At 38.0% G+C, this 16,403-nt stretch overlaps 1 protein-coding gene across 2 annotated transcripts; it reads right to left on the bottom strand.

The window, feature by feature from the left end:
* Nucleotides 1-758: 758 nt before the first annotated feature.
* Nucleotides 759-5,511, bottom strand: LOC117560899 (indoleamine 2,3-dioxygenase 2-like). 2 transcript variants are annotated; one of them, XM_034238010.1, is made up of 10 exons: nucleotides 5,379-5,511; nucleotides 3,658-3,753; nucleotides 3,396-3,515; nucleotides 2,646-2,764; nucleotides 2,448-2,462; nucleotides 2,214-2,313; nucleotides 1,938-2,055; nucleotides 1,774-1,825; nucleotides 1,396-1,544; nucleotides 759-1,239 (listed from the first exon to the last, which is right to left on the bottom strand). In XM_034238010.1, exons 1-10 carry the CDS (start codon nucleotides 5,466-5,468, stop codon nucleotides 869-871), a joined length of 1,230 nt encoding a protein of 409 aa, XP_034093901.1. In that variant the 5' UTR covers nucleotides 5,469-5,511; the 3' UTR covers nucleotides 759-868. The 2 variants fall into 2 exon arrangements, with proteins under 2 accessions (XP_034093901.1, XP_034093902.1); XM_034238011.1 differs by lacking the exon at nucleotides 5,379-5,511 and adding an exon at nucleotides 4,264-4,346.
* Between the last annotated feature and the right edge of the window lie 10,892 nt (nucleotides 5,512-16,403).

Below are 16,403 nucleotides of genomic sequence, written 5' to 3'. Positions count from 1 at the left end.
CAGGAAGCGAGACGGGTTCCAGGCCATCAATCTGAGTGACCTGATCCCACATCCATCCCTCTCACCCCCTGATCCACCGTACAGTGTCTGTCTCTTTCATTCTCCTCAGCTGATTCTCTTTAGCTTTTATTTTACCAGTGTCCTCCATCATTCCTACAGCACTTTCTTCCTCTATTTTGTTACCACAGCCTTTTGTTCTCTCTACATTTCTCTCCTTCCTCTGCCATCTGCCTCTTAATCTCAAGCATGTGGGATTATTTTCTTATTACATTATTTCAACATTCAAATCATTTCTCTGAAAAATAGTATGAAGATTCAAGGGTGTACAGATTTGAGGTACTGAAAATTATACATTATTTAACAAAAACAGATAAAAAGAATAAATTAAATCCATCCCTAGATGTAGTTCCACTTTGTAGCACTGTCTGTAAAAGTTTTAACAAGGATATTACATGATCATATGAAATATTGTGTCAAGTACAGTGAAGTTTATTCATTAATATCGAGGACTATAATATATGGAAGCCAAGAATACATAAGAAGCTGTAGTTTGGGATAAAACAAATCTACATTCTGTCAATTGTGATTAAGCATCATTTTGGTTTTCCATATTTTTATTTCATGATGTTCTGCATGGCAGAAGTGGCCTATGAAATATGGCAAATATGGAGTCTGTTTAGGCCACACCCAATAGTGATGTCACAGTGCACTGACACCCTGGAGTACACATCCACATCGCAAAGATAAACCACTGGAGGTAAAAAAAACAGCATGTACTTTTATTCCATTTATAAATAGAACAGCAAGAGCGTAGTGTATAAAAAGGTGTTGGATAATGTGCATATTATAATTAATACTGTAATGTAAATCATATTTCGGTTTCTCTTGACGCAGATGGCCTCTCTTGGATCAATGCTTTTTGAGTGGCATTGCGAGTGCTCTTGAGGAAGACCATGAAGCTGGATCCACCAGTCCCTGTGGTGTTCAGCGCGGTGCCAACACCTCTCAGCGGGCAGCCCATGGCCTGAGAACCGGGCAAAATAACGTACTTGGCCACAGTCTTGAGGTGGTAGTTCCTTAAATCTACTAGCGCTGAGATACAGGAGTTGAATGCCTGGCAGAGATCGGAGCTGGGGTGGGACAGGATGAAGTCTCGCAGAGATGGACAGACAGACAGAGTCTCAATCAGCCGACGGTGGGCGGGAGGCATGTACTCCCTCATGCGTGTCAGGAAGGCTCCTAGATAGACCGAATCAATGATGAGGACAGAAAAAGAGACTTTGAACCTTTCCTGGAAACACTTTCTGTCGGAGCAATCAACTGACTGCACAAACAGCGTGATTTATTCATGAGAAGCATCAGATGGGTCAAAGGTTGAGGGAAATGCATCTTTACCTGTCTCATCGTCATGCTGGATGCAGAGCAACGCATCATAGCACTGAAGGGCTGAACTCTGGGCTGCACTTCCGCCTGATAACAAAATTGGCTCATTGCTCACACCTTCATACAACAGCCCCCTTGGAAGCATGGGGTTGTCTCGCCACCTTAAACAGGTCAAACCACATGCATAAACATCCTTTTTTGTGCAAATAAGAAGAACACAATACCATTTCACCTTATTCAGTTAAACGTATAGTGCAGCAATAGAGAAAAGTACAAAAGGAAGGTAGAAGCAGAAGGGAATTTCATCATTTTATCAGCACCAGATGAAATAAATGTTAAGAACATGAATAACTTCAGCATGCAGCATATTGTCACGGACCTTAAACTCACCCTGAGACAAAAATTCTCAATGTTCCATGAAACGCAGTTGGATCCACATGATCTGAAAAGAGCACAATTCCATTTATTGTAATAACCTTGAATTTCTCTACCTTCATCACAGACACAGCATGTTAATTGGTTCAATTGAGATTGCTCTGTTAATTCAAACTTACTGTGCATAAGTTTGAAAGTTTCCTTCATCTTCTTCAAAGACTGAGTCACTTTCACGAGACCTCTCTGTAGGCTGCTGAGGTCACAGATTTTCATGGCGTGCATCACCTCCAGAGCTCCCTGGTTAGAGTTTTTAAAAACAATTAGCTACAAGTGAAAAACACACAGGAATTAGATGGTATCTTAAAAAACAAGGGACATTACTCATGGACAGATGTCATTGGGCCGAGGTTCTGAAAGAGTTAACATAAAAAAGTTTTACAGCAGTCAGAACTAACCGTAATGCCTGAACTCGCAGCCATCTCGACCAACAAAGATACAATAAAAAATCCCCTGCAACTCTCCCCACCAGGAAAGGAAAATATCAAATCCAAGTTCCTGTTTTTGAAAAGGATGTTTAGAAAATATTATGATGTGAACATCACAAGTACCAAACCACCAAAATCATGGTCAAATTGTACTTCAGCAATTTGAAACAATGTGATAGTGACTTCTGTTTTCCTTCTACTCACCCAATTTCCATATCCCTAAAACGAAAAGAGAAGCGCATCCAGTGGTTAGAGAAATCCCTCGCTATTTTTCTCTTTGAGTGATTGAAAATGAGATATGTACAGTTTTATTGTAATGTTACTATTATAATAAAATGGTGTCTGTGGAATAGCGACATGAAGTCAAGTCATTAAATAGGGCAATAAAACAGCAATACTCACCCTGTGGGATCCCTTAATTTCCAGTTGCATAAAACTGAATCTGCATAAGTCAGGATGGCAGGAAGGCCGAGCCTATCAGATACCAGCCAATAAGGCAAAGCCAGGGCTTTAGGAAGAATCTGTCAAACAAGAATAATAGTAAAGTCCCAATCTGGTGATGTTTTAGTGAGATTGTAAAGGTTTTGAGCCATGCCAAGGGTATTTAGATAGCCAAGGCAATGGCTGTTGGTCAGTAAACCACTTTGAACCAGGCTGAAACATCTTAACTAAAGGATGGATGCCATGATACTTTGGTGCCAAGTGGATGAATCCTAGTGACTTTGAAGAGTCCCCTGACATTTCCTTTAATGCTACTTCTTGGTAAAAGCTTGAACTTGTACTCTTGGCAACTACTCAATGGATTAGACCAATATTTAGAACAGAAACTCCTGATTAGGGATGATGTTTTCTAATAAGATGATTAACCTGACATATAGCCCCATCAAAATTGTTAAAATGAATTTGCCTTAAAACCAAATACCTGCAAAACGAATGGCATTCCCATTAGCCACACTTTTGGTTCAGTACTGATTAACTAATTAAATAAAGGTTTGAAATGAAATGAACCATTGATAACATACAAACAAGCTAAATGTAGATGGTGGGCACAACATTCTACTATCCTAACATTAGCTTGTTAGCATGTTGATGTCAGGATTTAGCGCATCTTTTCTGAACCATCCCTGATTCCTTTGCAATTTAGTGTTTTACCTGAGCAGGTGATTGTTGTCCTTCCTGCCATACATATCCCATGCTGATAAATCCCAGCGCCAGGTGAGCCAGCCTGAGCTCTCGATGGTTGCTCAGGAGATTGGGACTCAACACCGGCATCTGGATTGTGATCACATTGTCTGTTTCTTTACTTCCGTTTTCATTCATAGTGAAGAGAGTTCACAAATGAAACTGTAGGTTTCACATTTACATGAATGGTTTTATTACGGATTTGCATTAAAAAGGCTTTGCCCATTCTCACCTTGTGAACCAGATCCCGTAGTTTACGTGACTTTATCAGATGTGTGAGATTATTTGCCAGGTCCAACCACACCTGATAGTGATCTGGAAGGTGATTCTGAAGGATAATAACAATAAAATGACTTTTGATGTTTTAAAATGTTTCTTTGCAATGGGGATTTTCATGTAGAGTGTAATCAGTAACATCATCAGCTCTTCACTCTCTCTATTTCTGAACTGCATGTCAGGGAATGCCTGGTGCTTTCAATCAGACAGAGAAAGCAATTTAAACAGGGGAGCCAGTAGAAAACTGAAAAAAACAAAAACCAAGCAGAAAACAGGGAATGGCCTAATAGCTGCTTTTAGCTACAGAAACCAAATAAGTCTGTTGGTGAACTTAGTGGAAAAATGCATAAAAGTTAAATGATTTGAATACAAATTGTTGCAGCTCAAATGCATTGCAATGACTTTGTTAAAAACTTGAAAGTGAAATGTTAAACTGGAAGAGTAGGTAAAATAGTGATGAAGCTTAATATTTCAAAGAAAAGTAAACCAAATGTATAAACAGCAATATGTATGATGAAGATTAAAGAAAAGAAGAACAATAGATACATACATACATACATACATTTCAATACAGCCAGAACTCCGCCGCCCGTCTACTCACCCACACCCGAATCCGTGACCACATCACCCCCGTCCTCATCAAGCTCCACTGGCTCCCCATCCCCCAGAGAATTCAGAACAAAATCCTCCTAATGACATACAAAGCCTTCCATAACCTGGCCCCATCCTACCTGACTGACCTCCTCCACAGACACACTCCCACTCGCTCCCTCCGCTGTGCTACTGCCAACCTCCTGTCCCTCCCCACCCGGACCAACCTCAAGTCATGGGGCGGCAGAGCCTTCTCCGTTGCTGCACCCACCCTCTGGAACTCATTACCCCAATCCATCAGAGATTCTTCCTCCCTCACAGCATTTAAAACATCACTCAAAACCCACCTGTTCAACACTGCATTCAACCACTGACACCCCCCCCCCCCCTATTTTCTGTTTTGTTTATCTCTTTTTGTATTTTTTGTTGTTTTTTTATTTTGTTTTTTTATTCTCTGTCAAAGCTTCTTTGAGTTTCTAGAAAAGCGCTATACAAGTCACATGTATTATTATTATTATTATTATTATTATTATTAGTGGAATACTGTTGAACAACATTCACACTAATAAGTATGTTAGTGGAATACTATTCTGTGTGTGGCTTCGCCAGTACACAGAATTAACATCCATACTGACTGATATATATATATATGTCTTGCAACGTTTACAATTCTCTAGACTATCGACTGATCTTTTGATTATATACTAATACTAATACTAATTATATACTAATTCCTGGTATATCCTTAGATAAGAAGAAGTGAGTTAAGCAAGTATATCCAAATTAGCCATTATATTGGTAAAACAAATATTGGTCATATGGTTGGCTTAAGAAGAGACAGACCTTCTCCAGATCAATTATCCCTTATAATCTTCCTTAACAAACATTATTATGAGTCCCAGAACAGAGGGAATAGTTGTGCTGTACACAAAATACTTTAACAAAGGCAATAGATGGATAAGAGGAAATAGTCCTCAGTGGTAAGCAAATACAGAATATCCAGTCTAGTTTTGTTTTTTCATAACATATTGCAACCTTGTTTCAGATCTCCTTTGTGAGAAGAAATAAGAGAACAACTGAACATACCAGTGGCTCTTCTAGGATAAATCCAAGCTCATCAGAGATATCAAATGCATCGTAGTCTTCTTGAAGTGCTTCTCTGCTGTTGGTCTCCATATGATCTGCCCTGTACTCTACTGAGGGAGTTTTGCTTAGAGAAGTGAATTACTCATGTGACACACTGATATCAATAGGGTATATAACCTGGTTTGGGGAATTTGTCACCTCCTCTTCTTGCACAATCACAACAGTAAAGAGCCAATCCCATTTCTTTTAGGAAGGAGTTCACAGAGAATAGATACAATTCCCCAGTGCAATACAAAGGACATCTTCCCATTTCTTCCGTTTTTGATGAAAGAAACTGAAACTAAATCTGCTGCAATATAATATATGAAATAAGAGTATTGCACTTTATGCTATACGCCTTATTGCAATAATAGTGATTATATTTTAGTTTGAATTATTGCAAAAAAATAAACATTTCATGTTGATTCTCCACAACGAATTAACCTTTTGGACAACTGTCTTAAATGTCTTGTGTATCAAGAAAAGTTCATTGAGGATTTCGTTTTTATTTATTCTTTTTTCAGCCCACTATATTTTCTAATAATTTAGGCTCTAACATTTGTACTTGTAGTTTGAAAAAAACACAACTTTGATTACATATGGGATTATGCAAAACTGTATTCATAACAAGATGAAAGATACAAATTAAGCTATTTAATTTAGCTTGTGAGGTTCTAGTGGCACATACTAATGTCACTATGGAGGAGCAGACTGCTATGGCATTAATTAGTTTAATAAAGGGATGTGTACCCAGGGCCGTCCCTCCCTACAGGCCGATCATGCAGACTGCGTGGGGCCTCACCTTGCGGAGGGGGCCTCATCTTGCGAAAATGCGCTTATGCGGCCCCCCCTTCGTCGACGCTCGCGAAACAGAGGGCCTCATCATATAACTTTGCGCGGGGCGGGGGCCTCATGTTGGCCAGGGACGGCCCTGTGTGTACCAATATGAGTCTTTAAAATGGTTGTGACAGTTTCCTTCAGTTCAATCTGTTTTTACATAGGTGATTGTTCTTTTTGATGTGCCTGAAAATATTGATTTCATTGCATACCATATCAGTATGTTATATAGAATATATTATTTTTCTTAATATCTAGATTTGTTTCCAAATCATGCTGATTTTAGTAACAAGAAAAGCCCAAAAAAAAAACTCTATAATCACAAATCATATCTATAGATACACCATCATTCTAGTAATATCATAATACATTAAGCATGAGTTGGCACTTTTCTTGTCATGCATACATTAAAACTGCTTGATATATTTTTGAATGGCGACACCGGTTCCATAAATGCTTTGTGGAGGCTGCTTTGTCGTCTGTGAGTGGGAGCTGTTTTGTCAAACCGCTGTATCACAGTAACATAGATCAATTGTCTCCCCCACCACCCATCATGCAAGCCCTCAGTTTCTGCCTCCCATTGCCAGTATGCTTCACTGCCACAGCTAGCAATCTCTCAAACATTTAACCCTCCAAAGAGACAGAAGAGAGGTGGAGGGATGAAAGCTTTGGTGAGCAAATTCATTTCAAGACCAAGTTTAACGGACACAGGGAGTGCAAAGGACAGTATATTAATCTGTTACAGGAGAAGTAGATCAATTGTTAAAAAGGACTTTTAGGAATCAGGCCAGCATCTGTGGAGAGATGTTATACTTCAGAGTGGGAAAGGGGGTGTAGCAGTGTTGAAGTTTTTCTTGTAGATTTGTTCTCTGTTTCAGTCACAAATCCTTTATCCGGTCATTCTTCATTTTGTCTTTCTTTCGCTCACTGTCTGTTACTTCCCAACTTGTTTTCTTTTCTCTCCCACTGTCCCACATCCACACTGTCTGGAGGCTAAGGAATGGTATCCAATTGGCAGATCTACAGAACGAGAGAGAAAGACCTTTCATGTTTTCTCCTCCTTTGAGTGTTGGTTGTGTAACATTTTGTATGAGAATAAGATTAACATTTTTTAATTGTCCATACTTCACTTTTTAAAAGTGAATACCAGAATTGCATAGGTCTACTTTTAATGGTCCAACTCTCCAAACATCTATATATTATGTGTAGTGGGGTAATGTAATGGATTAAAACAAATAAACACACTTCAGGAAAATAATCCGGCAAGGCAAGTTAACTGATTTGGCCTAATGTGATTAACTAAAGAAAAAAACATTTTGAAACTAATTAAGGTAATTTAATCATAAACAATGTAGGCGAGGTAACAATTGGATACCAATTGAACACAAATGGGAAGGCAAACAGTGGGGAGAACTATACAAATACACTAATTGTGCATTTAGTTTCAGCTATTTTGATGATTGGTTCCTGTCAGGATCAGTTAGTGCCTGTGATAATTGGTTGTAGGTCAGGAAGAGGGAGGGTGAAAGAAAACACAAAGAAATAGGGGAAAAAAACAGGAGTAAGCCTACACAACCCAGTCTCACGGCATTTCGTGTTATAGTCACGAAATTAATTGTATCTATTGATTCGTGTTCACCAAAAAAAAATTCGTCTCACACAGAACAATTTTAAAAGCAATGTATTTCTATTGGTAGTATGTTTCGTGCCTGCATCAGGTATTTTTGTCCGGTCGAGTCTTGGAAGACCAGAAGCTGTATGGTTTATAAAAAAAAAATCTTACTCAATATCTTACCCTAAGCCTAACCTTATCCCTTTTATTTTAAATTGTATAATGTACATGTATAAATGGGGGAAAAGAGCCTCAGATTATTGAAATCTGTATTTGTTGTCATCTTTTTTCCTTCTAATTTGTTATTATTTGGTGCAGGCACGAAACATACTACCAATAGACATACATTGCTTCTAAAATTGTTCTGTGTCAGAATACTGAAATCTGTATTTTCTTTTAATCTCTTTTTTCCTTCTAATTTGTTATTATTTACATTGCTTTTAAAATCGTTCTGTGTGACACGAAAACAATTGTGAAATTGTGTTGGTGAACACGAATCAATAGATTAATTTTGTGACTATAACACGACCCACATGCTGTGATGTACATCCATTATGTAAAACACCAGGGTAGTTTAGCCTGGTAAATATGTAGCCAAACAGAAGACATCTGTTTTCAGTAGACCAGGACACACACTTCTTGTTAAATATCAGTTGATTAGAGTGAAATCATTGAGTGTGTCTGTGCTAACTGCTAAGCTAACGTTGACTAACTGCTAACGTCTAATTGCTGGATCAAAAGTCGCCACTGCTACCCAAAAATGGCCATAGGCCTACGTGTTTTTTGGAGTACTTTATCTCCACTGCCTGCTGGTTCTTCTTTAGGACACCAAATTTTTCTCAAGGACTGAAACCAAACTGTGAGTTACTCATGTGTGCATTTCTGTGATATTGCTCTCCTAATGATGGGAGCCCAATGTGCGTTCAGAGCCTATAATTAGCCTAGTTAAAAGGAAATCTAAATGTTGCCAAAGAAATATGAAAGTGTTTAAATTGTGTGGATTAATATTAAGGTAGGCTATAAGTAAAGGTTCTTCTTCTTCTTCTTCTTCTTCTTCTTCTTCTTCTTCTTCTTCTTCTTCTTCTTCTTCTTCTTCTTCTTCTTCTTCTTCTTCTTCTTCTTCTTCTTCTTCTTCTTCTTCTTCTTCTTAGCTCATTTTGTTGTATATATTGTAGTTTTCAGGTCATTATTTGAGCTCTCCTTATTTTAAAGGGGACTTTTCATTGTTTAAAAGAGGTCTTGATATTTTTATATATTTGGTATTGATGTTTTTTGTTTTTATTTGTTTTTCTTTCAACTTAAAGGGTAGATACTATGTGTACAGTGCAAGAAAAAAGTCAGTATCCTATGTTTTCTCTTTCATTCGAATGACCTGTCCGGGGTTAGGTTATTTAAAATAGAGCATAGTAAACTTAAATTGATCTGATCAGTTTGAACATAACTGTGTATAGTTGTGAGCTATTGTTGATCACCCTTAACAGGTTAACCTTTTGGTAGCTACGTTGAGAAAACCAAACCCAAACACACTGTCATGCCAGGCTAAAGTGAGTTCAATGTAATTTAGGCATAGAGTTCTGAGACACTACATAGCAGTTAATCCATCCTGTTATGATAAACATTATGTTGCTAAAGCATAAAACATTCACACTCCTTTCAATTCATCATACATTGTACCAATATATGTGGGGGTAAAATGTAAACCTCTCTTCAACAAGATAGTGATAAGTATTTCTCTGATTAATATACATATTTATTTCTCTTCAAAAATGTGTCAAATGTAGCCTACTATTCAAATAAAAAATATTGTAATTGTAAGCGTAAAAAAGATGGTACCAACGTAACTGAACAGCTGGCAATCTCTGCAACAGGAGAAGTCCTAAAGCAAACAGTCATAATGTAATTAAAAAATGCCAAACTGATGAGTCCTGTGTATGCAAGATTAGAAATAGACAGACAGAGAGTGGAACACAAACTCATGCACGCACAACACTACCAAACAAATAATCTTATGGCAGAGTTAATAAGTGCTCATGCTGATTCATCCTGGCTTCAAGAAAGCTGAGCAAATTAAGGTTAAGGAGAATCAAACATAAGCCTGTTTAAGTCTGACAGTCCTATCCTCAGGGGAACTTGTTCAAATGTTGTCTGATTCCAGTTTGTTACCCAAAATTCGACTAATAACAAAAAGTCAATTTCACAGCAACTCACTCCTCAGTACACACACAGCTCTCCTTGGCTTTAATCATGTGATTCAAAAGTTGGTAGTGACAAAGAAAGTGCTGTTCCATACACTACTTATTGCTCTATGGATGTACACATTATTTTTTTTCTATGTCATCAAACTCCAAAGACTTTGGTTTTAATCGTTGTCAAGATCTTGACTGTACTTTGCCTATGAGAATTATCACACCTGAGATTTAGAGCTAACCCTCTAGTCTACAGCATGCAGAGGAATGCTTAATTTGGGCTAAACCTGGTCTAATTAGGGTTTGTTCACATAATGCATTATAGTTAAGTGTAGACCAACACTGTAATATCTACAATAAACCAGGTCAATTATAGGACTTTCTTTAGAGGAATGTTGTTATAAAATCTATATAGTTAAGTTAAAAAATGTTTTATTATTTGTGATGAAACGTTTGGAGCAATGACTTCGAACACAAGGAGAAAACTGGAGAGCTTGAACTGATGTCAAACACTATCTCTTTGATCTAAATGTTTACATTTGACTATTCCTAAAAAGTAAAAGCAAGCTCTGCTGTTAGCAGGGACTGATTTGCTCCAGGGAACTTTGCACTTGATAAGATGGAACCACGGATGTCCTTACTGCTCTCTGACACTGTATGTCAGCTTGGTCCTGTTCTTATCTGAAGAAGACACTGTTTTATGAATGTTTTGGGCAAGCCGAATCAACAACTCATCAGGTTCATACAAAGCTGTGGAGCTACAAGGCCGCTTGCCTGCATCAAACAGGGGAGTAAGAGGAGAGGCAATAGCTGGTAGAGCTGTGCACTAAGTGTCAAGACCGAGTCCGTAAACGCAGCATCCCTGGTTTGATTCTGGTCCTTTGCTGTATGCCATTTTCTCCATACAAGCTATCACTATCAAATGATAGCCAAAAATATGGCAAATATACCAAAAAATATCTTGAGAAAATAGTGAATGTGAGATTTGCCAAAATTGTGAACAAATTATGAATAATGTCCACAGAGGACAATTCAAATGAATCAATAGCAAAAACATGTCGATTAAAAGTAAAACATCTGCTTACCGCTTCCTGTGGCTTGAGTGTTCCCCCATATTAACACAATTGTAGCAGCTATATAAGTTAAAATATGTAAATAATTTAAGGCATTCTAAAAGATTAATGTTAATGCATTTTTCAACCCATCCAATAAACATTTGTTCGCAGGACCCTTAGCATGTCATTGATATACAGTATCTTTCTATCTCAGCTGTGAAAACTGTGACTCTTTTGAACAATGAGAGGGATGAAAAACTATGACAGACAATTTATCCGTCTCCCTTGTTATCCACACACTAGTATTTCTCCTGAAGATGTCTCACCAGACAGGTACAAAGACCTTGCTAATCACGCCTCTAACATATATGTCAGCAGAAGAAAAGAAAAAGACTTAACGTTTTTACTTTAACAGAACATCATCATCTATCTTTATCGGTCATTTCCATTTTGTACTGGGCAACAACAGACAGGCGTGCAGACACACAGCCCCCACTAAGCCAGCCTGTCCATTATTTTGAACAACATTCACTAGTCCAGCCCCCTAAATGGACACTGTCAAGTTGATTATTATTCAAAGCTAGAGGATGATTTGATAGGATTAGATGGTATCCATTCTGCACTAGAGTAGGATGCCTTTCTTAGCTATGAACAAATGCTGGGATGGACAGAGAATGCTTTCTCTTTGTCCTTTTTGAACTACATATTTCGAATTAACTGTCACAGAGACTAAAGTTAAGGGCAACGCTAAAAAAGACAGTCGGTAAAAGAATGAAGTTTGGAATTGCTGCTGTTTCTGTAACAAAGAAGTGTGCAGTAACCCCTGTGATTAAATGTCTGATGTGGTAAAGTTAAACAGCTAAAATAGAGCTGGTGTATCAATAATTCAAGGTGCACGGTTTTGATACCAAGATAAATTGAATACTAAGATTTGCTCTTGGTAAATCATTTATAATTCTAGACAGTAAGAGCAACCCAGATAAGTTCCAAGGTTCACAGCTTTCCAGGTTACTGTATCACTCATTGGGCCTCCTTTATCAATATGTTGAAATGAGAACAAGTTTGTTTGTGTGTTTTTCACCACAATATCTGAAACTACCACCAATGTTCTCAATGGATCATCAGAACATTACACAACGAGGCAAGTGCTGGTGAAAGGCTAAGTGGGTGTATTCATATACTTCTTTTGACAATGTCATTAGCAAATCCATTAACATTAGAATGCTTGTGCAGCATAAAGCTGTTCGATGTTGACCTTTGCATTAGCAGTGTTGATCCTTGCTAATAGTACCACTTGACTGACACTGTGTACAGATGTGTTCACTGTGTGACCCCGCGACACCTCACTGCTTACAGTGTGTAAAAGCTGGGTTAGTTTGTAAGCCCTCATTCCTATCTCAGATGTCAATGTTTCCTTATTGTAAGATTTGTCAAATGACTTCTATGTGTGATAGATCGAGACCTCAGAGCATTTGAAAGGCTTTATGTTGATTCATGCGTATAAATGTCACAGTAATCAAGCTTTAATATATTTCTATTTCCAGTGGCTCTTACACTATGGAATGCATCATGCAGTTGATTACTTATGTACATACTTAAACAGAATATCCTGAACATGATTAAGACACATCAGAAAATAATCCACAGTTGTGCATCTCTTGAACATCCTTAAGTTACGGAACATTAGTATTTATAATAATTAACATGTCCCATTTATACATTCAAGTCACCCTGCCAACATAGTGTTGGTTAATTGTGTGTGAAAGCCCAATGTGCCAGGGTTTCAGCATGCAGAAAAATCCCAAAATGCCTTTTGACAGTTGGAGATTGTGTAATAGCTGTTGAATGCAGACAACAGTTGCACTTGAATAAATGTACCAATACTCTCAATTTGATTAATGCCTCTAGAAGTCACAGTGTAGCATTTATTGTAATCTACTATGTGAAAAAAAGTGTTCATCTCTGTGTACTTTAAAAGTATTCTTTCGAATGTCTGCTCGTGATTATGAAGTAAATTGACTTTACCTTCAAGGTTATCATTAGTCTAAGAATGATCGTTTTAATCAAATGTTCTTACAATTGAAGATATATACTGTACCTCCTCATTGTAATGTAATAAGTGTCATGTGGTCTGTGGTGTTCTGCATTGCAAAAGATGACATCTGACGACAGCCATAATTTTGCCAAATATATAATCCAAAGACTTGTTAACAGGTTTTGTAATGTTGGTGCATATCCAGGCATATAACAACACGTTTACACATTAATGTAAGCATTATTGTCAGCTACATTACTAGAGCAAAAAAGACAAATGGATGGACAGAATGCAACGTTTCAATGGGAGAAGGTTATTCTGTTTTTTGCTAAACCCTTTTTCAAAATCATTTATATTAATATCTCATTATGATCAAAGGGGGAAAACTGTTGTAATTGAGATTTAAGATGGTGGCAAAATATCGTCTTCTTTTTTAATTATCTGTCTTTCAACAGCAACCCTGAGCTGTTGGATGATTAAAGCGAGTTGCCTGGGATCAGCAGTGGTCCCTGGAAGCCAGTTCTGACAACTTTGACATGCAGCCTCCCAGAGATGCACTGAACCAGATACTGTAATGTGTCTTTTCAACATTAGGCTTGCAATGCTGCCAAACAAACAACATTAATCAACACTAATGACCCCAGTCAAATGGGGGGGGGGGGGAGAACACATCAAAGATTAAGATTTTGTAAATAATAGAAATTCACGTCAAATTCTCAAAAAAGACATGATTAGCAGTATAAAATAAAGCATACACACTAAATAATACAAGTTGGGTTCTTACATGTAATTGGATCGGCGGTGATTCTCATCTGGGAATCTATAACCTCAGATTCATCCATGAAAAACGTGCATGTTGAATGTTGCGCCTCATGCAGTCCGAAGCACTCTTACGAATGTATTCATTCGTTCTGTACTGACAGCAGGTTGTAAATAATAATTTGGCTCACACAATTCGGGTAAGCATATTGTCTGAGGGATAGATTGCTGTCTGAGATTCCTCCGCTGTCTTCCAGTTTTAATTCCCAGACAAATTAGATGTTCGCAAGTTTTGACAGACTGTCTGTCATTCAGTATTATATAGCTTTTGGTGCAAATGTATTTGTGACTGTGTGTGTGTGTATGATGGTCTGGGTGTGACACCTCAAAAACAAATGAGTGTTGTTTGAAGAATGTCAAACAACAAATAGGCCGCTTACATACAGAAAAATCACCTTGAAGAAGACATAAGTCCATTTTAACATGGCATGGGAAATAATGTCATGATTTATTCTATGTTGAATGGGTTGTCATTCTGAACAACAAAAAATAAACACGTTATGCAAATGCTTACTTAAATGCAAAATCATTGTGCACAGCACTTTACTGCAGACGTACATTAGGGTTGTGTCAGTCAACAGTCCTGCTACAGTAGTGCTTCCTCGTGTCTTTTTACGTATTGACTTTTGTCATTACCTCACATGAGTGATGTTAAATGGGAGCAAATGGTGCAGTGAAATGTATAAGAATGATGGCTCCCCTCAGGCCATGAATAACTCGGAGACCTTCACAGTCAGTGAATCTATCTAAAGGCTTCTTGCATAAACTGCAGAATACATGGAGGATGTGTAAATGGTACCATGCTCTCTCACTCTGTATTTGTGCACACAAATGTGTTTATACTGTTAGTCCAGCTCTTCCAAATTGATTTCACTCGGTTTAGCCCCCTGTTCCAGCCCTCCTCCCCCACCAATTATCCACCACCATGTTGGCATCCGCTCTCTGACATGTGGGCTGCAGATGGTCGTCCTGTGTAACACTGCCAGGACAGGGGCAACTGTTACCCGTGCAAAACAATTGTCACGATTTGCCACGAGACACTTTCATTCTAATGAGTCACTAGAATCACCGTATCCTGTGAGGGTGTGCATACACAGCAGACCTTTTCATATTTCTGCACAGAGAACTCTAAACTACACAGAGAGTGAAAGACAGACGGCCGGCAAATTTATAATTAATCTGTCTTTTGCCAAGACACTTTTAGTTTTGCATGGCAGAAGAACAGCTCTACCTCCAGTGGATCATCCTGAAAAAAAAATATTGGCCATATGGGACACTGGGTCATTCCCAGTGTATAATTATACTGCTCTGACTCACTAGATCACCATTATAGAGCTGGGACTGTAAGGTAATTCGCGACCATATGGGCAGATGGTCCCTTTACTGCATGTTTATCATGTCACAGTGCACATTCAGCTATCCTTCAATTGGTGGAACCTCTGGGCTTAAGTGATCATGAGTAGTACATTCTCATCATGGTCACAATACACAATGTGTTTTTTATTGCATTAAGTTATAAAGGGGGGAAGGGGAGAGCAGTTACTGCGTTGATATTCTGAATCGTCATCTGGCACTAAAACGTAATCTTAATCGGCTCAATGTTTTTGCAGTTTTAACACAGGAAAGAAATTGGTTATGACATTGAATTTTGAAGAAGAATTACATAAAATCTTGACTGACCTTCACAGAACCAATATAAAAGTGTCATGTAATAGCTCAATGAAATTCATCCTTTAATAAAAAAGCTTTTGCATTCAATTTAAGATTTAAAAAAAAAAATTAATTTAACTTTTAGGTCTAGTAAGGACGTGTTACAGAGCTCAGTGTAATTGTCATTTCTATTGCCAGAATCATAAATAATTCTAAGTGCTATATCATCACCGGCTACACTGCCAGAATTCTGACAGACAGATTCTGTAATCTAACCTCTTTGATCACCATAATAACACCAGGATAATGTGCTGTATAATATGATGGATTCACTGGCTTGGTGGTTGATTTGGGGCTTCATCAGTCAAATAAGTTTCCAGTAGATTACTTCCTCTCAGCAGGAGAAAGGCCTTATTAAGGCTGACAAACTGATTAGGAGCTCTACTGCCTCCCTTATACCTTCACTGTAATTACTTCTGCCACTGAGGCTATGTGTACCATCCTGTATGCGTGTCACTTCGCTCATTAGCAGGGTATCTTAAAATGTTTGAGTTAGATTTCAATGGAATACAAATGATTTATACCTACACTTTTTAATATTGTAAAGATTAGTAATATAAGACACATATTTTGGCCAATTTTTGCTCTTTTCTTTGCACATACTGCCCTTTCATACAATAACTACTCTAGGGCCGTGCACTCGCTCCCAGCTTTATTTTGGATGAGCTGTTGGCCTGGCATATACTTCTAAACATAATGTACTGTAAGAATATCACCAATTGTGAAGGGACA

Source organism: Gymnodraco acuticeps, unplaced genomic scaffold, assembly GCF_902827175.1.
Source record: "Gymnodraco acuticeps unplaced genomic scaffold, fGymAcu1.1, whole genome shotgun sequence".
Taxonomy (NCBI): domain Eukaryota; kingdom Metazoa; phylum Chordata; class Actinopteri; order Perciformes; family Bathydraconidae; genus Gymnodraco; species Gymnodraco acuticeps.
The sequence above is the reverse complement of the archived record's forward strand: the minus strand, read 5'-3'. Positions and strand labels throughout refer to the sequence as shown.